This window comes from Passer montanus, unplaced genomic scaffold, assembly GCF_014805655.1.
Source record: "Passer montanus isolate IOZ18808 unplaced genomic scaffold, ASM1480565v1 scaffold21, whole genome shotgun sequence".
NCBI classification, from domain to species: domain Eukaryota; kingdom Metazoa; phylum Chordata; class Aves; order Passeriformes; family Passeridae; genus Passer; species Passer montanus.
In genome coordinates this window covers 5,895,604-5,920,403 of record NW_024366703.1, presented here as the reverse complement: position 1 = coordinate 5,920,403, position 24,800 = coordinate 5,895,604, and the positions used below count along the sequence as shown (strand labels likewise).

The 24,800-nt window shown below is 55.7% G+C and overlaps 2 protein-coding genes across 2 annotated transcripts in view; one reads left to right on the top strand and one right to left on the bottom strand.

Moving 5' to 3' along the window:
* The first annotated feature begins 401 nt into the window (after positions 1-401).
* LOC120501976 lies at positions 402-13,207 on the top strand. Its single transcript, XM_039708903.1, has 2 exons — positions 402-410; positions 2,543-13,207. The coding sequence occupies exon 2, from the start codon at positions 2,610-2,612 to the stop codon at positions 7,011-7,013; it is 4,404 nt and encodes a 1,467-aa protein (XP_039564837.1). The 5' UTR covers positions 402-410; positions 2,543-2,609; the 3' UTR covers positions 7,014-13,207.
* Positions 13,208-14,038: 831 nt separating this feature from the next.
* Positions 14,039-24,800, bottom strand: part of SLIT1 (slit guidance ligand 1) — a 59,959-nt gene continuing 49,197 nt past the window's right edge. Inside the window, exons 22-38 of the mRNA XM_039709056.1 lie at positions 23,918-24,050; positions 22,954-23,022; positions 22,500-22,571; positions 22,207-22,278; positions 21,866-21,937; positions 20,714-20,877; positions 20,272-20,396; positions 19,965-20,062; positions 19,177-19,316; positions 18,700-18,793; positions 18,389-18,526; positions 17,750-17,987; positions 17,532-17,662; positions 17,286-17,440; positions 16,928-17,216; positions 16,401-16,612; positions 14,039-16,323 (exon numbers count right to left, since the gene is read on the bottom strand). Of these exons, the coding sequence (XP_039564990.1) occupies positions 16,079-16,323; positions 16,401-16,612; positions 16,928-17,216; positions 17,286-17,440; positions 17,532-17,662; positions 17,750-17,987; positions 18,389-18,526; positions 18,700-18,793; positions 19,177-19,316; positions 19,965-20,062; positions 20,272-20,396; positions 20,714-20,877; positions 21,866-21,937; positions 22,207-22,278; positions 22,500-22,571; positions 22,954-23,022; positions 23,918-24,050 (2,447 nt within the window). The 3' untranslated portion in view covers positions 14,039-16,078. The remainder of the gene's footprint in view (positions 16,324-16,400; positions 16,613-16,927; positions 17,217-17,285; positions 17,441-17,531; positions 17,663-17,749; positions 17,988-18,388; positions 18,527-18,699; positions 18,794-19,176; positions 19,317-19,964; positions 20,063-20,271; positions 20,397-20,713; positions 20,878-21,865; positions 21,938-22,206; positions 22,279-22,499; positions 22,572-22,953; positions 23,023-23,917; positions 24,051-24,800) is intronic.

The following is a 24,800-nucleotide window of genomic DNA, read 5'->3' as shown; positions in this document are numbered from 1 at the left end:
AGGCATGACCTGCAGCTGGCTGTGCTCAGCATCACGGCTGCAAGGCAGGAAAGGACAGCGCTCAGCCATTTTGGTCCCTTCTCCCAGACCAGGGGCTCTGCTCACAGGTTTGCAGCCCCCTCCTCATCAGGCATCACCCAGCCTTTCCTTTCCTTTCCTTTCTTGCCTCCCACCTGGGCAATCTCTGCCTGTGCCGTGGACTCTTCCTTCACAGCCATGGAGCGCAGCACCCAAAGGTGCCCCAGCAAGGAGCGAGGGGCTGTTCTGCCACCACAACCCTTTCCCCAGCTGCCCAGGCAGCATGGCAGTGGGGAAGCCAGGGCAGGACCCCACCTCTGCTGCTGTCGGTAGAAATTCAGTCTTCCCTGGGGAAGATGGCTGCTTCTCTTCAGGGCTGGGCTTGTGAGTAGGTAAGAGGAGTCACCGCCCTCTTTGCAAAGGTGGAAAAAAGATTACGCTGAGCTCTGCCTCTTCAAAAAGCCCCCTGCTTCAAGCCCAGGGGGTTGAAAGGTTTTTTTTATCCCCTTTTGTTATTCAGCAGAGCGAGGGGAGGAGCTGGGCCGTGTAAGAGATCCTGGCTGACATAACCCTTCCCATACAGGGCTCTGGAGAGGGGCCAGGTTGTACCTGAGTATTTTTATTTAAACTAATCCCAGGCGTTCCAAATTGAAAGCCATCGCAGCGCCAGGTAGGACCAGTTCAGACGATTGCTGGAGGGCGTTTTTCTCACCTGGGTGTAGTAAAGCAGTCTCCAGGTACGTTGTTTATTGCTAACCCCGGGAGTATGTTCTGGAGGCGTTGGGACACATTCGGCAAGCTGAGCTGGCTCAGCCTTTCCAGGTGGTTTCAGGAAAACCCTGCCTAAGAAGCCTTTAAGGAAACTGAAAGTCCGGGCTTGAGAGGCAAAGCCTCATTACCTGTAAAACACGTTATGCCTGGGCAGACTGGAAAGGAAAGGGCTGGGTAGCAGCTGCTCAGGGCAGGCTTGGCTGCAGCCTGGCATTTCTGGGCAAAGAGGAGACCTGGTCAGCCCAGAGCCTGCAGTGGCCCCAGGTGTCTCTCCCTGCCCACCAGCCCTGGGAATCAGGGCGCTGGAGGTGCCTCCCTGGTGTGTGCCAGTTCAAAGAAAGCAGCCAGCAAGCAGTAGGTGAGGAGCAGGTGAGGGTGGCCCAGGGTAGCTCCAGTGTGACTGATGCCACTGAGAGCGGCTGGCTCCGGCCACTGGCTTTCCCTTCCCCATTTCTCTGCTGATGGCTCCTCCAAACTGGAGCTCTTCCTCCTCATTCACCTGTTGAGCCCTGTGCCTGGCAGCATGGAGAGGGAAAACCCACTCCAGATGAAGCTGCTTTTCTCCACCCTGTCCCTGAACTCCTTGATAAGCGTTGCCCCCCCTTGACCCAGCTGAGTGAGCGAGGTCGGTGTCTGATGCTGGTGGAGGGGGCAGGCAGAGAAAGGCTGTAGGGGGAGAAAGGACTTTCACTCCTCCAGTACAAGGCCAGGAGGTGCAAAGTGCAAGTGTTGCTGCAAAGCAACCCTAGGTTACTGGTAAAGATCCTGTGTCAAGCAGTGTGGGTGCCAAGACGCGGGGCCCTCTCAGCCTGGTCAGGACTGGGTGGGAGTGCCTGTGCTGCCGTTGGGAACAGATACGGTCTCGATAACAGCACCTGGCATGGCACTCATGATGCATTCATGCAAACAACTGGGTAATTATCCCCTAACCTCTCCACCAGTAAGTCCTAATTAATTGCCTCTGCCAAGCAGGTAACTGATAATGGCCTGGGTTTGAGCGCTAGCTGTGGCAGTGACCCTGTGCTGTAGGAGCCCACTTTTCTGCACAATCAGTGTGTGCTGACAGCCTGTCAGCTGCAGCAACACTTCATTAAATGGCAGCTAATCAAAGGTCAGTGCCAATGCCAGGACACGGCACAGGGTGCATTGCTGCCTGCATGTCCTGCAGGCTGGGAGCTCACCAGAATTTCTGTGCTGACTATAGAAGAGTCTCAGATCTGCTCAGTTTGGCCCCAGACCCATCTTCTGCTACTGAGGTGTATGCAGAATTTTAAGACTTAAAGTAACTGAAGATTCCTGGCATCTGGATGTCCAGCTGGGATGCTGCTCTGCTCCCACTCAGCTTGGCAGTGCAGAGTGAGGGAGCGGAGGTTTGCAGCCATCCTAGAAATGCTGGGCCTTCTGCACCAGGTGCCGTGCAGATACACTGTCTGGTTCTTTTTTGGTTTGCTTTGAACATGTGACATGGTGCCTACACGCTGGAATGTCCTAGGCAGAGGTGTAATTACGAGTGCTCTGGCAGTGGCAGACAAACAAAAGTGCAGTCCGTGTCCTGCCAGCAGTGTGCATGTAAGTGTGCCTGCTGGGACTGCAGGAACACCTGCCAGCCCCAGGAAAACAGGATGCTTGATCTCACCTGGAGGTCAGGCAAGTGGTGTGCCTGACTGGGAGGAGAAGGGTTATTCTGGTTTTGCAGCATAAACTGATATTCCCTAGGACATATTACTGACTGCTTCTCTCTTTGTCTCTCTAGTGAGGATCCAGCAGAGACAATAGCAATAGACTCTAACAATCAGCCGAAGTCTCCACTGGAAAAATTTATGGTCAGACTGTGTACACACCACCAGAAGCAGTTCATTCGTGTGCTAAACGACATATACACTGAAGTACAACCAGACTCTGACGGCCAGCAGTTATCTGAATCTGAGAGCATGGAGGCCTCTACTTGTGGCTCTGGTTGTAGCCAGCGAAGCACTGAAAATCAGGATAAGGGTGCTACTTGTACTGAATCAAAGCTCCCTTCTACATTGGACCCAGGACAGCCAGGGGCCGATGGCCCCCTGCATGTTACGGGACAAGCCCTGAAGCAGCCAGTGGATAGAGCAGAGAACTCCAGTCCTGCTTTGAGAAGGGACTTCTGCGAGCTCCCCATCACCAGGCTTCGCTCTGCTAGTCCAAAGGATAGCCCCACCCAAGGATACCTCAGCACGTTGAACTCTTCCTCTTTGAATTTCCATCATGCCACAAAGAGCCTGGAAGGGCAGCAAGCTGCTGGACACGAACAAGAAGCCGGTATCAGGAACTGTGAGGATAATAAAGAGCAGCTAGCAGGTAAGACTCTCATGGAAGGTTATATCTCAGTCAAAGTGGCAAATGTGAATGGCAGCGAGGACAGCTTAGACAGCTGTCTGGGGTCCCAAAAGAGCTCTTTTAGGGCTCTCCCAGAGGAGTCCTGGGATCCTGGCTTTGCAGTGACCCCCCCTCGCAGAGCCGACAAAGAGAACACTTTGCAATGCAGCTCGAAAGCATCTTTGCACCAGGACTTAGATGCAAAAGAACAAGATGTGAGACCAAAGCAAGAAAACCACCTGCATGCCAAGGGCAAGGCAGGCTGCCAGCTGCACCCAGCCGACAAGGGCATGCTCGACAAGTCCAAAGAGGGCTGGCTGCCCACTGGCGCCATGCCAGCCGCCCACCGGCCCCCCGGCGGGCACCCCCGCGCCAAGGCAGCCTCCCTCAGAGCCTCTCGGAAGAGCAAGAAGGCGTCGGGGCTGAGGATCAATGACTACGACAACCAGTGCGACGTGGTGTACATCAGCCAGCCCATCACCGAGTGCCATTTCGAGGCGCAGCGGCTGGCGTCGTCGCGCAGGACGGCCAGGAAGAGCACCCGGGGCTATTACTTCAATGGGGAGTGCTGCGAGCTGCCCACGGTGCGCACGCTGGTTAAGGGCTCCCGGGCGGAGGAGAGGGCGAGCAGCCCGGCTCTGCGAGCAGAGACCCTCGTGAGTGCAAAGCCACCCCTGGTGCTCTCGGTGGAGGGCTCTGCAGGGGCAGGACGGGAGGGTGAGAAGAGGGTTTCCCTGAGGCTCCTGGCTAAAGTGGCACCAGCGAGCCGAGAAACGAAGGAGAGAGCTGAGCTGGGCTCCATGCAGCTCCGGGATACCCGAGCACTACGATCAAGGGAAGCTGCTGTGGCCATGCCGTTCTTCTCCCTCTCTGCTCCACCCAGCCCCCAGAAAGAGGACAGCTTGGCCAGCTCACCGCCACCTGGCTCCCCTCCTGCTGAAGGAGGGGAGTCACCTCCCCTCAGTGCCACAGTAGGAGACACTGTCACCTGGGAGGCTGGTAGTAGCCTGGGCTCCTCTGGGGACAGCAGCAGCAGCAGGCAGGCTGCTGATATTGCTGCCTCTTCAGTCTCAAAAGCACATGGTGAGGAGGAAGGTTGTCCAGGCTCTGACATACAAACTGTTCCAGACCTCCCTGCCAGTCCAGAGCCAAAGTCCTCCTCACAGCCCTCTGCTGCTACAGACACAACACCTCTGCCCTGTGATCCTGCCCAGCTTCCAGGCTCAGGGGATGCTGAGCTCTGTGGGCAGTGTCTGGCAGAGCCCTCCACATGCTCTCCATGCTCGCAGACTCCTGATGAGCCCCCTGCCACCATGGATGGGAAGAGCCCCCTGGAGCCCCCTGCCACTTTGCAGTGTGAGGATGTGAACAAAAGCATAGATGCTCAACCAGAAGCCGAATCATCGGTCATGGTGGGTGACAGCCCTCTTGAGCAAGAGGATGCTGTGCTCATCAGCACACCCCTCCCCAAAATCTTGGAAGTGGAGGCAATGCAGAATAACAGCTCAGCAGGTGAAAAAGAGCCCACTGAAGGGGAAATGCCACCCAACCCAAACAGTTCAGACTCTGTCTCTTCCAAAGACAGTCTAGACAAGAAGCGAAAGAAAAGCAGGAGAGCACTAGTGGCATCGGACCGGTGTCTCCGAAGCCAACGATCCCCATCACCTGCTGAGGGCAGTGCTGAGGACTCTGGTTCTTCCAGCTCTGGGCAGCTTACTTGCCTTCAGATCAAACTCTCCAAGAGCCCTGGTGCTAAGCGGTTCAAGAGAGAAGTGCAGCTGGATGAGGCAGCATCCATGCACTTCCCCAATGACTGCTTCCCCAATGTGCTGCTCAAAACCAGCGAAGAGCCAGGCATTGGCCAGGCTCCAGAGAGCATCATTGAGCAGCAGCCAGGCGAGGAGAATGGTGTCACTACCAGACAAACCTATAAAAGCATCTTAGCAAAAGAGACTGCTGCAGAGGGAGAAAATTCCTCTAAAGATGACTCCTCTGCTAACAGCAGCCAAAGTCAACAGGGTGAGATGCTGGAAATCGGCGTCCAGGCTGATTCTGAGAAGAAAAATATTACCCTCCCTGCAGAGAACAGTGTTCCTGCAAATGATGCTGAGCAAGTGGATGTGAAACCAGTCAATGCTAGTGCAAAGGACAAGGAGAGCTCTGACAGTGTCAGGGATCTGGGCAAGCCAGTGAACTATGAGCTGGTGACCAATTTGCCTCTGTGTCCCAGCACCAGAGGTGGAAGCAAGCATCTTCCAGCAAAAACTGCAAAGCATAAAAAGGTTGCTCTGCAGTTTTATAACTTACGACATGCACCCTCATCTGTAGACAGTGCAAAAAAGAACACACCAGGGAAGGAGTCTATGCAAGCAATCCCCAAACTGAGGGATGAACACAGTTCAGGGAATGATGACTGCCCAGCACTGGAGGACATAGAGATGGCTGACAGCAAACCAAAGTTCATGGAGTGGTGTGCTGAAGAGGAAAACCAGGAGCTCATTGCCGAGTTCAACACTCAGTACATGAAAATCCAGAAGGGCTGGATTCAGCTGGAGAAGGAGGTCCAGCCAACCCCCAAGGTAAAGAACAGAGCCGACAAACTGAAAGAGATTTGGAAAAGCAAGAAAAGAACACGGAAAAGCAGAGGCTCACTGGAAGTGCAGAAGCTTTCTCCTGTGCAGATGCTGTTTATGAAGGCCTTTAAGCTGTCTGACATATGCCAGTGGTTTCTGGAGACAACTGAAACCAGGTCTCTAGTGATTGTGAAGAAACTCAACACCCGTCTCCCAGGGGAGATTCCTCCCATGAAAGTCCCCATGCAGAAATATTCTTCCTCTAGTCTCTACCCCAGCTCACTACAAGCTGAACGTTTGAAAAAACATCTCAAGAAGTTCGCCGCCACTACCCCGGCTCGGAATAACCTGAAGAACCAAAAGCTTTGGGCCAAAATTCGTGAGAATGCTGATAAAGCAGAGGTTGAAGAAGCCACCACTCCCAGCCAGACGTCTCCCACTGATGCCAGCACCAAGGAGCTGAGTGAGGACAAAACCATCCAGCCTGCCCTCAGCTTGCCCGCGCAGGCCAGCACCAGGATCCTGCGCAAGTACTCCAATCTTCGGGGCAAGCTGCGAGCCCAGCAGCGCGTGGTGAAGGCAGAGAAGAGGAGTGATGGCCCAGGGGACCATCTGTCCCTGGAGAGCAAGCAGAGCCGGAAGAGTGTGTGCATCAACCCCCTGATGTCTCCAAAGCTGGCCTTGCAGATCAAAGCAGCTGCCTTTCCTGCTAAATCTCCCTCAGTGGATGGAACGGGGAAGGGGCGGAAGGGGAAAAGCAGGTCCCAAGAGGACCCCTTGCCCAAAGTCGATCTCCAGCTCAGCAAGAAGAAGAAGATGCTGAAGGAGAGCGGGAGCACCCAAGAGCGATCCAGCTCTTCCACCAAGGACAAGCTGCCTGCCAAGAAGGCTAGTAAAATAAAGCATTCAGAGGTCAGTGTGAAATCTCCTGCCACCCGAAAGCAGACTGCCATGGAGAAGAGCAATAAACTGGCCAAAAAAATGTCTTTGAAAGAAAAGAGAGTCCCGAAGAAGCAGCTGGAGAAGATGCGGCTCCCCGTGCGGAAGGGCAAGGAGAACACGAGCAGACGGGCCGTGCTGCCTCCCAGTCACGAGGAGCTGTCCAAGCCCCCAAAACAGAAGCCCCTGGGGGAGTCCTCCACACGGTCACAGAAGATGGCCAACAAGAAGCACAGCAGTGGGAAGACCTTGACAAGGTCCATGAAGAAGATGCAGGAGAACAGTGTGTCTCAGGGCAAGAGGAAGCTAAGGGCAAAAGTGGACTGTTCGCACAGCAAACGCTCACGACTGGACCCGAAATAGCAAAGAACCGGTAGCCATGTACAAAACTGATGTATAGTAGTAACCCTTTACCATGCATTAACTAAAGCTGCTTTTATAAGCTGTAGCAAGCCTTTAAAAATCCGCAGTTAAAGGATAAACGCCCATGATTTTAGGCATCAGCAGATGTGTCTTGGACAGAGAAGAGGTTGGTCTGTCTGGCTCTGCTGTTCAGAAGGAAGTTTTTGCAGTTTGAACGTTCCTTGGGTTCTTTTAAACTTAGAACCAGGCAGTTTTTGTTAAAAGTACAGTGCCTTATTTATCACTTTAAAAATAAAAATAAGAAGCTCGTCTGTGTGATTTGGAGGCTTGCGTTTTATACTTGAGGCACAAGCACTTGTACTGTAGCAGAAAGAAAACCACCTTCGTGCACATGAAGTAGCTTTTGTCAGCCTTTGGGTGCACACAAACATTTCCCTTTCTTTCAGAGTCCTCCTTCTGTCTGTCTTCTTAGTGGCATTTAAAGCAAAACCAAAACCATTTCGCATCACTAAGGGAGAGGAAGGCGAGTCTGTCCATTGTCGGTTCGCTGGCAGCAGTTGTCGGTGTCTCAGGCTGTTACCTGCATGAGAATGTGAAGTAGCTGCTGGTGTGTGTACTGCTGATGGCTGCCTGCTCCTCACTGCACAGCCCGTGGCTGGGGAGGGCTGCTCAGGATGAAGAGATGCCCTGGAGGCTCCAGGTACCAGGCTGCCACACCCACTGCTGCCAGCTGGGCGTGCTGGGCTGTGTCTGTCTTTTTTCTTGCTGGCTTCAGGGATGAACCGGTCTTGCCATGCTCTGCTTTTGGACAGACTTCCTTCTCCTGTTTCCTTGTCCTTGTGGTGATTTCTGTGGTCTCTGATGGCAAAGCTTTTCTGCAGTGCTTCGCTGAAGGTTGAATCTTTCCCTTTTTAAGGGCTTGAGTTCCTGATGTTGGTGCTCTGCAGGAAGGGAACTCTGGCCCTCACCTTGTGCTTTTGTGCACGTCTTGCCTAGTGCTCTTCGAAGCCAGGATTTGCAGTTGAAATAAGGTTGGGATAAGGGACTGGCTTCTGTTAATTTTTTACCATAATTTGCATTTCACCCTTTTACCAGCAAGGTGCGGGAGGTTTGTCCTTGCTTGTGTCACAGAACAGGGTCATAGTGCCTGTCTTTTCTTAGGAAAACCTGTTAGAAGTGCAGAGTGTGTGGCCGTGCTGGTTCTGCTGGGCAGAGATGACCAGCAGCTGGGGAGGGCTGTGGTCTGTGCCAGGATAAGGTCCCTGTTCAACCATTGCATCCCCATGGCTTCACTTTCCCATTGCTGCAGAGTCCACTTGCAGGAATCCCAATGCCAGTCTCCTTCCAGACATAAAGCAGCAGTGCCTGTCAGGGCACTGTGTGGACCCTGCGGCTGCCAGACCTTTAACAGCTGCCCTGCTGGTCCTTGCTCAGCTGCTTGTCTCTGATGAGAGCAAGGCTCTGGTGCAGCCCATGAATTCAAGAGATGCTGGCCCTTGCAGCAGAGGCTGGAAAAGGATTGGCTGCAAAGGGAATTGCTTTCATGGTTGGCATTGAACCCCAGATCTCAAAGCCTGGGGCGGGAGGTGAAAGGCCGATAACTGTGTTAAAATCTTTAATTGTCCCCCTTTAGTACAGAGGATGAAACCAGGTGTTTGATTTGCACTCCCTTCACAGAGCACCTCTGGCTCTCTTGGAGGTACTCCCTTTCCCAAGCATTGACACTCACAATGCTGCGGCACATTTTTCTCTTACTGTGAAATGGCTGATTAAAAAAAAATCCTTTGCCTTTCCTTTGAATTGTGCTAGAGTAAGTTAACTCTCTGAACAGGTAGGAAGTGATTAAATCTAGCCTGTCAGTCCCTGTACAGATTAATATGAAGTTATCTATTACTTTAATTTTTACTGCATGCATTAAATATGTCAAACATTCCATCAGAAAAGATTTAAAAGTGTTTCAAGAGAGGTGTAAGGCAGGAGGGCACTGATGGCAGTTAAGTGACTGATCTGTACCTCTTTTGCAGGGTGTCTTTCCCTCTTGCTTCTCCATCCTTACTTATGGTCCTTCTCTAGCCTCTGGCTGGGGCCCAGCCACATGGGCCCAGATTTCCTCTCCTTCCTCTGGGCCAGGTGTACGTGTGAGCACACCTCTTACCTTTGCTGCTCACGCCATTCCCCTGCAGCAAATCCCCTCTCCCGTCCTTCACCTTCACTCCTGAAGCACCTGCACTGGTCACCATGCACCTCCTTGAGGCTTTCCCTCTCTCTTCTCTCATTTTTTAGCTGCTGGTAAATGCTAAATGCAGGCCTGTCTTCTGTGCTTTGGGAGCAGGAATCTCATTAGGAAAAAAAACCTATACAAAGCAAGTGGAAAGTCTTTCTACATGAGGTGCTGCTGTTCCAGTGTCCTGGATGCCTTCCTGCACCCTGGGGCTTCACCAGCACACATTGGCTGGAGCATGGCAAGGTTGGGGGACAGCAGCTGTCATTGGTGCTGGAATGGAGCAGCTTCTGGGCACCTGTCCCAGCTCAGTGTGCACTGCTTGGCTGAGGCAGTGGTGGGATCAGAGCACTGAGCCTCCTGGCAGTGTCCCTGACAGGCAGTGGTGACGTGCTGCTGAGGCACAGCCCTGCTGCAGAGCAGACTGTTACCAATAAACGTGGCTCTTACATCAAGCAAGGGATGCACAGGGAGCTGCAGATGAGCTTAATGAATGGAATAAAATAAGCAGCATGATTTAGTACCTTATTCCACATGGACATGGAGCATGTTTCCATGTGCTACAGGCGCAGAGTTGCCCACTGGCACTACCACAGTGCCATCCTCAGATGCACAGCCTCATTGCGCTCCTCTTCGCCTGGGCTACCCCACAGCTCCCTGCTCTACTTCTTCAGCTCTGGATTTCAAGTGCTACAACCCACAAAGCAGATCTCCTTCTGTTACTTTGGCTTTTCTTGCTGGCTACTTTCTCATCTTACTGAAACTAGTCTCCATCATGCACCCTGGTCCATGAATGAGGAGCAGCATCCTCTTAGCTCTGCACCTCCACAGATGTCCTCACTGTCCCTCTGCTGCCAGCCCCCCCCGCTCTCATTTGCATGGTTACCTTTTTCTCTCTCTCTTGTTGTCATCAGCAGCTCTGGGTCTTCACACTTCACATGTTCAGAATCCGTCCATCTTAATTAACCACTGGGAGGAGCTGCGTTTGCCAAGCTCAGAGTCAAAACTTATGTTGGTGCTGTAGCAAGAGCAGTTTGAGCCCGGGATGGCTCCTCCTACCCGTAGCTGTTAGTATCTTGTTGGGCAAGGCCAGCCCTGGAATGGGTTTCCCTGCTGACAGGGTGTGTGATATGTGCCCAAGGCGTGCACATATTTATATTCATCACTTACTCATCCCTGGCAAGGTCCTGTTTGCCAGTGTCACTCTGTGCAGTAGGGTTTCTGTAGTCACCTGCCAGCCAGTCAGGGAGACAAAGAAGCAAAACTTCTCTGAAGAGCTGACCAGTCGGTGCTGATGTTTCTGACAGACTTTCTGCTGCATTGCTGATCAAGGTCCATGAGCTGTGAGAGCAGGATGAAATTGTTCCTGCTGCTCTCTGCACCCCTGTCCCTTCAGTGCTGGGGGTGCCATGCGGGGCTGGACTGAGTGGGCTGGCTGCCTGTCCACACCACTTCTTGCTGGTGTGCAAAAGTGAAAAGCTGCAGCCCAGCCCGTGTCCCAGCTGGTCTTGTGGCACCTCTGGAAATGCTGATGTTTCCAAAAGCTCTGCCAGCTCGTAGTACCTCCCAGGAAATGGACATGCAATCAGATACACCAATGCCCTGTTTTTAAGATTTGCTGATGGACACTTTTTCTCTCCAGCTCATAAACTTTCAGCCTGACAACTGCATTCGCGGTTGGAGGTGACTGAGAAAGCTGTGATTCCCAGCCTTCCATGGGTACAGGTAGTGCCTGGGGCAGCATGGAGGTGTGGGTGGCCATCCAGGCTGGCCTCTCACCTTTCCACCATCAGCAGTCATGCCGGGGGGAGAGGGCCGAGCCCCAGCCAAGGAGTACTTGGGTCTGCATCCTTGGGCTGTATGCCTGGACAGCCCAGGAGCAAGACGGGGAGAGGCTCCTCCTTGACAGGGAATGCCACTGGAGATTTTCTTGTAGCAGTAGGTTTTTTGAGCAAACCACAAGGCTATGATGTCCCCATGTCACGTGTGTTCCCCCCCGTGTGTCGTAGCATCCATTTGGCCCATCCTTCAGCTTGGTGGTTGTGAAATGAATCCATCTGTTCTAAGATGTTCTCAGGAGTTCTTGTTTGTATTAAGCTCACCCCTAGGCTTAGCAGAAATCACAGTCCCCATCCTCCCTGCTCCCCTCCCCGCAGACAAGCCCTCTCTCTCACGAGCACTTCCACCTTCTCCCCGAAGGGCAGCAGAGGGCAGCTGGCGGTTTTGATTCAGGGCACGTTGGCAGCTTTGGGGCAGCCAAAGGAGCTGGGATGCAGCCGGCCAGCTTTTGTGACATGGGTCTGGAGGCCAGGCGGTCCCACGGGCTGTATTGCTAGCCAATGTTTTCTAAGTCTGTTTGTAAGAGTACCTAATTTTAAAATGAAATGTGAATATATATTATGTGTAGGTGCCATGTAAGATAGTGTTGTGCTAGGCAGCAGGATGCTAACCTACTTTTTAAGCTTTTTGGGGCAGGAAAAAGCATTTTTCTCTCACTTCATGCTCACAGATCTAATATTGTAAATAGGTTTTTTAAATATTTATTTCATGGGCTTTCCACAGGTTCTCGTTCTGACTGGTGTGTCGGTGGGTGGGGCTGTATTGCCCAGCCTGCCACAACCAAAGGGCTGGAGGTGCACGGGGGGATGGGATGGAATGGGATGGGATGGGGCAGGGTGGGGGGTGGTGATGGCGGTGTTCAGTTTGGTTTTTTGTCACGTCAGAGCTGAAGCATTAACTCTCTTCATCTCGTTTTGATGATGTCAGACCTGGCCGATGGCCACGGCCCCCAGGGAGGCTGTGAGCTCCCATGGCCGGCCAGGATGGCTGCTCCCCAGGACAGGGGGCACTGCAAGCAATAAGATTTGTAGTAATAATGTCTGCTGTGATGGCAGGGGCTCCCGGGGCTCAGGGCCAGGTGGGAATAACTCTGCTCCCGCTCAGTCCAGCGTGGCTTGGGGGGGTCTCTTGACCTGGAGGTACTCAAGGAGGTGTCCCCAGGGATGCAGAAAGTGGGGGATGCTGTCACCCCCAAGGAACCCCCCAGAACCACTGGGGCAGGGTAGGTAGGTGCTGGTAGCACACTCCCACTAGTGAATTTCTGCCTTTGTGGGTACGGGTGACCCAAGGGAGCTCACCGCTGTCGCTGCTAGTCCTAGGGCTGGCTCCAGAAGGTCATTTGCTCATTTGCTAATCATTCTGTAATTTTAATTCTCCTTCTAGGAGGTTTGAGGTCATTTGGTAATTTTTGCTTAAGTGGGTTTAGGGTTTTTTTTCTTTGTTAACCCGTTTTTTCCTGGAAGTGTGGCTGGCTCTGACCTTCCAGTCCAGCTGTCTGTGTGGGGCAGTATCAGCAGGATCTGCTTTTATGATGATGGGTCTCTGACTTTGGAGGATGGAGTGAGGGGTGCTGCTGGGTTCCAGCCCTGCAGGACCCTTCACCAGTCCCACACTTCCTTCACCCTTGGAACAGGTGTGTAAAAAAAGACAAACAAAAAAAAAGGAAAAAAGGAAATGGTAATTTTTTTCTTAGGATGTAAAACATTTGAATATTTGAATATCTCCACCCTGATGGTAAATGTTTTTCCTTCATCTGTGTCTGCTTCCCTGGGAGAGTTTTGTTTCTCTGTTTGTTTCTATATGAATTTTAGACACTGAGCTGAAATTCCTCCTGTCCGGTACTGTATGTTTGAGCCCAAGCAATGTGAACTGTACAGACCAGCAGTGGGAAGGGGGAGCTGGTGACTGCACCTGGGAGAGCCGTGGCTTGGGATGGCATTCCCAGTTGGTGTAGGGAGGGGGAAGTACTGTGCCACAAGTTGGGAAAATGAACTGTCTGCTGTGAATTCTCGGTTGGAAATGTGGAGAGGAGTTTCCATTAGATAATGTTTACATACCTCACCTGACAAACCTTTGAAAGTGTATATATAAAAAAAGAAAGAAAATAAAATTATATTAAGTTGCTTTAAATCAATATGTATAGCTATAAGAGCTGGGTCATTTGAACTTTGAATATGTATCGATTCTCTAAATGTTGACATTTTGTGAACTCTGTGCTCCTGTCTTTTATTTCATCCTAGCCTATGGAAAAAGTTGTGTTCTTGTTCCAGGTAAAAGGTCCCTGACTCAGATCTGAACTCCTCAAGGATTCCCACCACCTTGTTTTCTTTTCTTCCTCACTGTCAGTATTCACCCTATGAGCTTTCTAAAGGTCCGTATTTTATTGCAGCTTATTAAACGTTTCTTTGATATCAATGTTTGTTTGGTGTGATAAGTGGGGAAGACTGAAGGTGAGTGAGTGCACGAGGTAGGGCACCGCAGGCTGGCACCCTCCAACTGCCACCCCCTCCCCATGGAGGGGGGATATAAATGCCTGTGGGGGGTTTCAGTGCTCCCATACCAGTGCTGAGCTGTGGCAGACTTGTGTTTGTGGCACCAACAGTGCAACCTCTTGGTGGTCCTGGGGACTGCTGCCCAGGCCCCCTCTACCCTTCCCCAGAGAGCTACAAGTGCCCAGTTTCCCCTGGAGCCATTCCATCCTCACAGCAGGCACTGGCCCTTCAGCTTCCCACGTGCAAGACCCTGGCAGTGATGGTGGCTTTTGCAAGGCATTGCATGGATAGCCCTGGCTGCTTGTCCCTGCACAATGGAGGCAATGCCTTGGCCAGGGCTGCTCCAGGAACAGGAAATCATCCCCTAAGGCACAACCAACTCTTTCCATCCTGTGCCACTTCCTCACACTCTCAGCAGCTCCCAAGCACCAGCTTCTCCCTTCTCCCCAGCAGGAAAGAAGAGGCCAAGCCTCTGAATGAATAAATGTCATGTTCACATGGAAGACAACATAGACAATACCAAACACCTCCTAAAACAATACAGCCTCTGCCAGCGGAAGGATGCCCAGCGCCTCCCTCGCCAGCCTAGTACAAACCAGCGTCTTCAATAGTGACACACACAAACCCCACGGGCCAAACAAAGCCACTGTCATTTTCCTGCCCAGTAGCATCTGTAAACAAAAAGAAAACATCATTTGTTGACCCCAAACATATAAAAATACTATAACAAAATGAAATACAAATATATATTAGAATCTGTAAGTATTCTGTATAAAGAGATACTTTAGCGGTTAGCGTACAGCAAGAACAGAAACACAACACAACCAAGCCCCGGGTGGGCCACAGGCAAAATGAGACGCATCCCAGCTCCTCTGGGTGGCAGAGGAGCTCCCATGGAGAGGGCATTTGTGGCAGAAACACATCCCCGTGGTGGTGGAGACGCCCTGGATGCCAGTGGTGAGCAGGGATGGGGACAGCACCTGCAGAGCTGGGTGTATCCAGTGGAGGTGCCTGGAGCCTGGCCACAGCTGGCAGTGCAGACCTGAAACCAAAGTGCTGGAGTGGTGTGATGGAGAGACCCAGGACTGCAGCTCTGGGATGAGTCTGTCCACCAGGGTGATGTGGTGTTCCACTGTCCAGCCATGTGCAGTGTCCCAGGTTGGGCCCCCGCTGTCCTTGGCCCCACAGTCATGGAGGTGATGCTGCTCTGGATGTTGGGTGCCTGCAGTACCCTGGCAGGAGGTCCCTGTGTGCCCCTGCTCCCACACCAGCCCTGGCACTGAGGGCTTTGGAGAAATGCTGGGTATGGGCACTTGAGACCAAGAGCTGATGAGTCCTTCTCTGGCAGTGGTGTTTTGCTCCAGGCTTGCAGGTTTGGACATCTTCACCCTCTTCAACTTGGCACACACAAGACTGAGGCCCCAGTGATGGGCATGGCAAACCCACATCCCAGCTGTCCCAGCAGCCTCTTGCTCCTGCTGGCTGGGTCACTGGGACAGGGGGGCACCTTCACCCAGGACAGAGCCTGGAAAAAAGGGATTCCTGTGCTGCCGTCACACAGCTCCCACCCCTGAGCAGAACCACCTGGCTGAGCCAGGGGTGTCTGGGGCCCTCTCCACATGAATGGCATAGTGCTGGCCCCATGGCACAGGGCAGGTTGGCACTGGAACCCTCAGGGATATCTGTGCTGCTGTCACTGCTGGCTGTCCCCCATTCAGTGTGCCTGGCACTGTCCTGGTCCTGCTCCACCAGTGTGGCCCTGATGTGACCACAATGGGCTGGACCCGAGCGTGCCCATGCACTGCAGAGCCCAGCCAGCATGCACACACTGGGGGTGTCACCAGAGGGTCAGGCTGGGGCCACAGAGCTGGGGACATTATGTGGGGTGCTTAGGGCTACAGCAACCTGCAGGGAGAGAGACCAGGGCTACTGAAGGAGAGAATGGGAAACCAGGTCTGGGCTCACCAGGACTGCAGGACACTGGCTACACCACACAGCCCACTGAAAGCCATGGCTTGCCATAGGTCACAAGGCTCTGCCACGGCAGGCTTTCCTCCTCCTGCTGTACATGTTGGAAAAACTCTCAGATCGCTGGGCTGATGCAAGGGACAGCGGTGCCAGGGAGGGGACTCACCCAGGATGCAGGCACTGCCCTCCATGGCTGTGGGGCTTCACTGGCAGGAAGGCAGAGTGCCACAGGGAGAGGACAGGGCAGCTGGGCAGGGTGCCCACTCCATATCCATGTATCTGTGTAGCTGCAGTTCTTAAAAAAATTCTCTATCTACACATTTGCTTTGTTTGTGGGGTTTTTTCTTTTTTTTTTTTCTTTCTATTTTTTTTTCTCTTTCCTTCCCAATCTTCTAGATGCACCAGCTCTACCCTCTGCCGGGCTCCTCAGATGCAGCTGCAGTTCGGAACACCCAGAGAGCAGCACCATGCCCAGAGTGTAAAGTGAGGTCCTTGGCACGGGGGGGTCTCCCCGCCAGCCCCCGGCTCCGCAGGGCCGTGGCTGCTCACAGGCACTGGCTGCAGCCACACTTGCTGGGCTTCTCCACCTCCTCCACGAAGGTGGCACCGTTGCTGCATTCGAAGGCGTATTTCCTGCGCCGCAGCCGCAGCCCGGTGCAGCAGCTGGCGCCAGGGCCACCGCAGGTCCCGCGGCACTCCACCCAGGCCACCGGCCGCGTCGTCTGGCAGATGGCATAGCCCCGCTGCACCTGGTGGTAGTCCCGCACCGGCTCCCCGCGGCACTCCGGCTCTGTGGGACAGCAAGGGTCAGCCTGGTGTGGGGGCAAGGGGCTGCCTTCCCTGGACACCCCCCTCCTCAGCACCTACCCTGGTCACAGAGGGCTCCGGTGTAGCCATCGTGGCACTCGCAGGTGGGCTGGCCACCTGGGGTGAGGTGGCAGTGGCCATGGACACAGGGCTGGTGGCGGCAGGGGTCGGGTGGTTCAGCAGGCTGGTTGCAGAGCGCGCCCTGGTAGCCCTCGTGGCACTGGCAGCTGTAGGAGAGGGCATCAAGGGGCAGGCACAGCCCGTGCACACACCTGCGGGCATACAGCGCTGTCAGGACCTGCTGGTGTGGCACAGCATGCACAGCCCACCAGCACTGAGCATGGCTCTACACCAGCACTGTACTGCGACTGGTACAGCACCACCTGGTACAGTACAGCCATCATGGCACGGCACAGGCATGGCTCTGGCATGGCGCCAGCAAAGAACAGCCTGGCACAACTCAGTGCTAGTGGCACGGCAGGGCAGCGGCACCACACGGCACCACTGTGATGGCACAGGACTGACACGACAGCACCAGGAACCAGCCAGAGGGCAGGGTGGGCAGCCAGGGGGGTAAGGGCACTCACTTGTGCCCCTGGCAGGGACCGCCGCGGGGCTGGTCGCAGTGGGGCCCGTCCCAGCCAGGCTCGCAGTGGCAGACGGGGCCCTGGGCGCCCGAGGGCTGGCAGATGCCGTGCAGGCAGTAGAGCTTGCGGCAGGGCTCGCAGCCCGGCACCACGCCTGGCGTCATCCGCGTCTTGGTGAAGTCCTGCAGCTCGTTGTTGATGTAGAGGTTGCGGATGCATCCGTGGAAGCTGGTGCCGTTGAGGAGCTGCCAGAGGCGGAAGGCAGCCGAGTTGACATCCACAGGCATTCCTGGGGAGAGCAGGACCATCAGCGCACCCGGATGCCCCCATGCCCTCCATCACCCAGTCCCCGTCCTACCTCCTACGTAGAGGGGAGCCTCACTGTTGAGCGTGTAGTGCTTGCCCGAGTTGTCCATGGTCATGGGGCTGCCACCATCGATGGACAGGTTCACCATCTGGTCGAAGGTCACCAGCTCCACGGTGTGGAACTGCCCGTCGTTGATGGTCTCAGCACTGGCAGGGATGGCTGGGTCACCGAGGATGCCCCCAGGCCGAAGCAATGGGGGTGGAGGTCCCCAGTGAGTGGAGAAGGGGTGCCAGGTACCTGTAGATGGCTGAGCTGGGGTGGGTGCCAGGGTCATAGCTGACCCTCACATGGCCCTGGTACAGCTCCACAGCCATGTGGTCGCTGTCACCATTGTACAGCAGGATGCCGTTGCCTTCAGCCGTGGAGACCTGCCAGAGAGAGAGGTGGGAGCCCACATCCCTGGGGCAGACCCCCAGTGCCATCCCTCAATGCCCCCACGCCCCCCTAGCCCTCACCTGAAGGGTGATATTGGCCCGGGGCCAGTCTTGCAGGTCAGTGAACTGCAGGTACGTGTCACGGTCCACAAAGTTGACGCTCAGCAGCTTCTCACATTTGGGGCCACCAAAGCCAGGCAGGCACTGGCACAGGGCACGGGCACCCCGCTCCACACACGGGGCCCCGTTCTGGCATTCAGCTCGCTCACAGAGGCCAGGCTGGCCAGCGGTGTGGGGCGGCATCTCGCAGAGCTGGCCACTGTGGGGCCAAGGGTGCTGCTGGACCGGGGGCTGGCAAAGAGCCCTACACCCTGCCCAATGCCCCACAGGGCTCTGACAGCACGCCCCTGATCGGGGGTCCCTGGGAAGGCTCTCCCAGACACTGGCATCAGAGGGATGCCTGGATGCTGAGCTGTGCCTTGGGGTCCCTCCTCAAGGATGCTGGCTCCCCCCAGCCTCCACCCTCAGAGACACACACTCCCAGCCTCACTCCTTCCTCTCACACTGAGGATGGATGGATGGATGGATGGATGGATGGATGGATGGATGGATGGATGGATGGATGGATGGGCGAGCTTGATAGCCAGGACTTGTCCCTTCTGCACAGTGCCACATAACCATCCCCACTACCCCAGGTGTCCCATGTCTTCCTGGTGGTACCTGTAGCCCTCGGTGCAGAGGCAGGAGTAGCCATTCACCTCATCCAGGCAGCGGGCGTTGTTCTGGCACCGGTGGTCCTGGCAGTCGTCGAAGTCCTCGCTGCAGTTGCTCCCCACGTAGCCGGGTGCACACTCACACCTGGGGCAAGCAGGGGGCTTGAGGCTGCCCCTTCCTTCCCCCTTGCACCAGTGGGTGCCTGCTCCTCCCCTTGTAACCCCCCCTCTCCATGCCTCCTCACTGCAGTCCCCAAAAAGCAAACCAACCCACCCCCAGACAGCCAGAGAAAGTGGTTTGGAGAGAAGGGGGCTCACCTGGGCCCCTGGCTGGTGGAGATGCAGGTGGAGTCATGCTGGCAGGGGTTGAGCTCGTCTGAGCAGAAATTGGGAGGCTGTTCACAGAATTCCCCTGCAAAGCAGAAGAGGGGGTGCCCAGCAGCTCCAGGACCAGAGGAGCAGCCCCAGACCCCATGGGGCAGAGGGGACCCCTGGGGGACTCAGCTCAGGACAGGGAGCATGCCAAGCCCACAGCTTTCATCCCACAGGCACAGGGTCCTCCTCCACTAGAGGCAGCTCCTGCCTGAGCCAGGCACTGAGGGCATCCCAGGGTGTGGGGGTTCAGCTGGGTGTACCCACACTCAGGACAGCTGAGCCCAGCCAGAGCCCCAGGCAATGGGCATTGAGGCAGTAGGCAGAGGAGCCATGCAGCCCTCATGGGTGGGTAGAAGCACTGGGCACATTCCCATGCCAGGTTTGTGCCATTTGGGGATGGCCAGCCCCCATTCCAGGTACCTGTGTAGTGGGCAGGACAAAGGCAGGTGTAGTTGGTGGCACTGGGCACACAGGAGCCCCCGTTCTCGCAGCTGTGCTCCTTGCAGGGGTCGCTGGTGGTGTGGCAGCTCGGGCCCTCGAAGCCCACTGGGCACAGGCACCTGCCATGGGGCCAGGGCAGTGTCAAGGAGAAAAACAAACCAGAACATTTTGGGGTGGCTGCCCCAAAACGACCACCACAGGACCTTGGCAAAGAGCTGGGTTTGGTCTCCTGTCAAACCCTGGGCACAGGGGTGGGTGGCAGCACAGCCTGCCCGAGGATGCTGTGTTGCCACGACAACAGGCTGAGAGGCCTCTCAGCACAGGGAGGGGCTGCACAGCCTAGCTCCTCACCCCCAGCCTGCCAACTATTTTCAGCTGCTAATTGCAGCCTGATTCCCAGAACGGCCTAAAGCATTCAGAGCAGTGAGGGTTGTGTGAGGGTAAGGCAGCCCCACAGGGAGCAGCAGTGACTCCAAGACCACAGCAACCAGTCCCTGTCCCAAACCCCTCTACCTCCTACCTTCTGTGGTGATGGTACCCTCCTCTCCCCCACTGACCTCCACCTAGGAGCCTTTTGGGCTGGGAGGCATGGGAAAGTGGAGTCAGACAACATGAGCTGGAGCTCCCACGCAACTGCAACCCCAGCTATATGCCCAAGGGAACGTGCAGGAGGCGAAGGAATTACCAGAACTTCTCTCCATGGGAGGCCAGGGTCCCATGCTACTGCCCAAACACCTGCCTTTCATGTGTTCCTGTCCAGCACTCACCTGAACCCAGCTCCTTCCCCCTCCTGAGGCTGGCAGGTCCCCCCGTTGGCACAGGGGTTGGAGGAACAGCCACCAAGTGCCACCTCGCAGTCGCGGCCCTGGGGAAGGATGGAAAGATGGGAGCGAGGAGGGTGCCACAGCACCTGCCCTGCTCTCCCCCTCCCTCTCAGCAGGATGCTGTGGCACACAGGGAGGGTAGGTGGTCCCGCAGGCAGCAAGCCCCAGGGGCATGGCAGAGGCCCTGCTCTGCTCCCTTGCCCCTGCAGGGACATGTCCCCAGGCACTGGGGAGCCCTGGGAGGGGGTACCTTGTAGCCACTGGGACAGGCGCAGCGGTAGGAGCCAAGGGGGTCATTGTGGCAGGTGCCCTGGTTCTGACAGGGGCTGGAGAGGCACGGGTTGCACTTGGCCTGGACGCTCAGGGCAGGTGGGCCTGTAGGATGGGAGGCACAGAGATGACCATCAGTGCAAGGAGTGATAAGGACGTGTCCTTTTGTGGGCACCGATGGGGGAGTGTTGCTGGGAGCTGAGCCTGTCCAAGGGGCTTTGCACCAGGCAATGGGACAGCCACAGCTTTGCTCAGTCACCAGGGAAGTGCCACCAGTCATGTAAGAGGATGGAAGCAACCTGGTCCCCCTCCTCCACAAGGCAGCTCAACAGATGAAATCCTGGAGCCACCCGGACTCACAAAGCATTGCTCTGCTGGGTGCCCATGGGAGGGTATGGATAGACAGCATGGGCACCTCTCACCTTGGCACTCAAATTTCTTGGCAGGGGTGGTGAGCAGCAGCTTTCCCTCCATGTCGGGGGGCCCAGCGCAGCGGGCAATGCCTGGCTCCTTGTACCCCGTCTTGACCCAGCTGGAGAGCCAGCGCAGGTTGCAGCTGCAGTACAGGGGGTTGGCCCCGATGGCTCTGCACAAGGAGAGGGGCAAAATTGCACCTGAGGCCACACAGAGGGAACTGGGCACAACATGTCACTTGACCAGGATGCCACATGATTGGCAAACCAGTGCTCCTCCATTCCTGGACACAGCAGAAGTGCTGCCCACAGTGGGAGGACTGGGACACACACAGTCCCACAATGCTGTCCAGTTAGACCACCCTGCTGGCAGACCCACAGCCCATGCAGTGCTCCGTGCTCTGCCCTAGGGCTCTCCTCCGTTGCCCACACAGAAATTTTTGGCAGTCCCTCTCCAGTACACAGGCAAAGCTGCTTGGGCCAGCAAACTGGGCAAACTGCCCTGAGGCCATGAAGAAACAACAGAACCTGCGTGGGAGCTGCAGGGCCAGCCCGGGCTCTGCTGCACAAGCCTGCAGGACAGAGAACAGGAGTGGGCTGGTGGGCATGAGCAGTGTGTCACAGCCAAAAACACACTGTGAGCAAAGTTAAACCCTGGCCCCAGGTGGTGGGTATAGAGCAGTGCTCCTGGGGTGCAGGCCCACTCAAAGAGGGGCTGAAACACCACCAGTGGCAGGAGGATACTTGGTGACAGACTGGGGAGCTGTTGTGGGGAAGTGCACTGGCAGAAGGCTAACAACACACTGGTGTGTGTCAGAGCAGCCCCTGCCAACCCACAGCTGTGACACTACTTTGCATGGCTTGACCTACATCTTGGGGGACCCCAGAGATCCAGTGGGTTGGGGAAGGAGCCCACAGCACATCCACCTAAGACCACAGGGACATCCCAGCAGCACTGGGACACTCAGCTGCACTCCTGGATCTGAGCATGAGCAGCAGGTCACAGCACTATCCAACAAATCAGGTCGCAGGTGCCAGCCCAGAGAAGAGGGGAGAAGGCAGCTCACCCTCCAGGGAGGCCCAGCTCAGCCCAGTAGTTTTTAAAGGTCTATGGAGCCTGCATCCAGCCCTGAGCCCTGAGGAGAGGGAGGAGATACTCACAGGTGGGACAGGGAGGTGACATCTGCAAAGATGCCCTCGGGGAGGCTGGAAATGTCATTGCCATGGAGAGACCTGCAGAGAACAGAAGGTCCTGCAATGCCCAGGGCTCCAAGGTGGGCAGCAAGGACTGTGACCCCACCCCAGAGGTCCAGCTGTGGGTGGCAGAACTGAACCCCACCACATCGTCACTGCTGCAAATGCACCATCTGCTCTGAGGGCAAATGACCCCTCCTGTACTCCTCCTGCAGCCTCTACCCTGCCCACTTGCATGCACCCAGCTCCAAGTGGGCACAGGGGACACAGGGACACGGGCAGAGGGCAGTACTCAGGGCAGTACTCACAGCAGCCGCAGGGATCGGAGGCCCTCGAAGGCCAGCGGAGGGATGCACTGCAGGGAGTTGTAGCTGAGGATCCTGCGGAAGGGAAGCAGGCAGCACAGCCGTGTGTGTTGCAAGAAACCCACCCTGGGCTACACGCTGCCCCTGCGTGAGCTCCACCTCAAACCACAGCTTCACCCACAGAGGGTGGAGAGCCTGGTGTCCCCTGCCCCTCCCAATCTTCAGGGTCCCCTAGAACAGCCCGCACAGCTCAGCTGGGCTGCAGCCCAGCGTGGCACTGCGGGGACCTCACTTACAGGGTGGTGAGCTGGCTCATGTTGGTGAAGGAGGAGTTGCTCAGGGAGCTGATCTTGTTGTTGCTCAGATCGCTGGAAAACAGAAACCCCAGGGCTTGGAGCCAGCTGGCCCTGCCCCCCTTACTGCTCCCCAGCCTGCTCAGCTGCAATGGGGTGCAAACAGCAGCACAGCACAGCCTCCAAGGGAGCAGCAGGACTGTCACACAGGGTGATGGCAGCAATGCCACTTGTCCCTCCTCTGTTCCTTGCCCAGCACCAGGTGGTGAGCAGCCAGGGGCTGAGCATTGCTGCCAGTCAGTTGTGTTCCAGGGCAGAGGGGGGGACACAGAGGGATGTCAGGGGTCCCTGCACACCGCCAGGTGCCTCCTCAGGATCACACACCATGGAGACAGCCCCTGCCCACACCCACAAATTCCAGCAGTGCCTCCAGCTGGCTCCTCTCCTGGCTACTTACACAAGCTGCAGATACTTGAAGGTGGAGAGCTGCCCCGGGACCTGAGTGAACTGGTTTCCATCCAGGTAGCTGCCAGGGAGAACAAAAGCACCTCAGGGTGACTGAGAAGCAGGAGATCCCTCCCTCTTCCCCCTTTCTCCTGAGCACCACCACAGACTTCGGGCTGCAAGAAGCATCTCCAGCATCACCTTCCTCCTGCAGCCAGGGCCCAAGGGGCTCTCAGGGGACTCCTGGGCTGGCAGGGGAGCTGGTGTGTGAGTGCACGAGCACACCTGGGTTTGCAGGCATGGCCCTGGGGACACTCTCCCAGCAGCCTACGTGTGCCAGCACAGCCAGCAAAGTGCACGTTTACACATCCACAGGGAGCGTGGGAGCTGTAACCACTCCCAAGGATGTGTGAGAATGGCAGAGATGGCACAGGATGCAGAGAGAGGAGGAGTGTGCAAGACAGCGGAGTGCGCTGCGGGGGTGGTATGCATATATATAGTGCCCAACCAGTGCCTGCACGCCCTGCACGCAGGACTTGCTGCCATCCCTCATCCCACATGGGTACAGAGCCCCTTTTGCAGCGATGGGCATCACGGAGCCTGCACATCCAGTTCTGGCATGCACATCTGAGCTTCATGGCTGCGTGAGGACCACAGCTGCAGCAGGGGGTTGTCCTTCACTGTCCCCTCCCAAGGGCCAAAGACAAGGGTCTTAGCTGCTGGGTGACAACACCTCTTCCACAATACCTTTTACTGCCCCAAATCGTCAGAGACTCTTGCTGAGCCACTTGCTGGTGTTGGGGCTGGACAGGACACCCTTGGACGGGTCGGGTCCTACCCCCACTACCAGGCCAGGATGGGGGTGTGGGGAGGAGCACAGGAGCCTCTGCCCTTCAACCCCACAGCAGAGGCCCCTCATCCAGAGTAAAGGTGATGGAGGGTTAGAGGGAGAGGTTGGGTACTTGCCCACTACTCACAGCTCTGTGACATTCTTGGGGATCCCCTTGGGCAGGGCCTTGAGGTGCTTGTTGCTGCAGCGGACAACTGTGTCGAGGCAGGTGCATTCCTGAGGGCACTGTGGCCGGGGGATGCAGGTGGTCTCCTCCTTACCTGCACCAGGCATGGAAAGCCACCAAGTCACCCAGGTCCAGCCCTTGGGTATTGTGTGAGGTCAGATTCAAAGCCTTGTGCCAGCCTAGGATGGCTCCCCTCCCTCGCCAACCATCCTCCCCTGCCCTCAAAGCAGGTGTTGCAGGCAATATCAGACAGGATTTAGCAGTGCAGGAATTGCTCCTGCACCCAGAAATTGCCTGTCCCACTGGTGTGGATACAACCAGCCTGCTCAAGGCTGCTCTGATTTTCACCATCTTCATGCAAAATGGAGTTAAAAGGGCACAGAAGAAGGGGCTCAGCCCTGCAAATCCTCCTGAAATAACCTCCTTCACCCATCTCCCAGACATAGGGTTAGATGGAGCAGAGCCTATGCTGAGCAGCCAGAGCAGCTGGCATTGCTCCCCTTCCCTGCCATGATGCTGGAATGCTGCGGGAAAGGCATTCCTGGGACAACCTTATGCTATCTCACACTGCTAGGAAAGGCGCAGGATGCAACCCCTCAGTCTTTGACGGGGTGGAGGAGGGAAAGTAGAAGAAAGGATGGTTTGTTTGTAAATATTTTCCAGAGGGCTCAAAAGCTGCTCTAAATTAAAAAAAAAATATCAAAAGAGGTTTCTCTCCCCACGCACACTCCCCGTCTGCTCCATCTGCCCACTGCCAGCTCCAGTGCATGTGGAGAAGGGAAGGCGGGAAGGAGCAGGATGAATCCCAGTGAGCTTTGCCTACACCTCTGCTTCTGTCAGCACC

Excerpts from the sequence above, each read along its gene's own strand:
- LOC120501976 (XM_039708903.1), top strand. The coding sequence starts at position 2,610 with ATGGTCAGACTGTGTACACACCACCAGAAGCAGTTCATTCGTGTGCTA.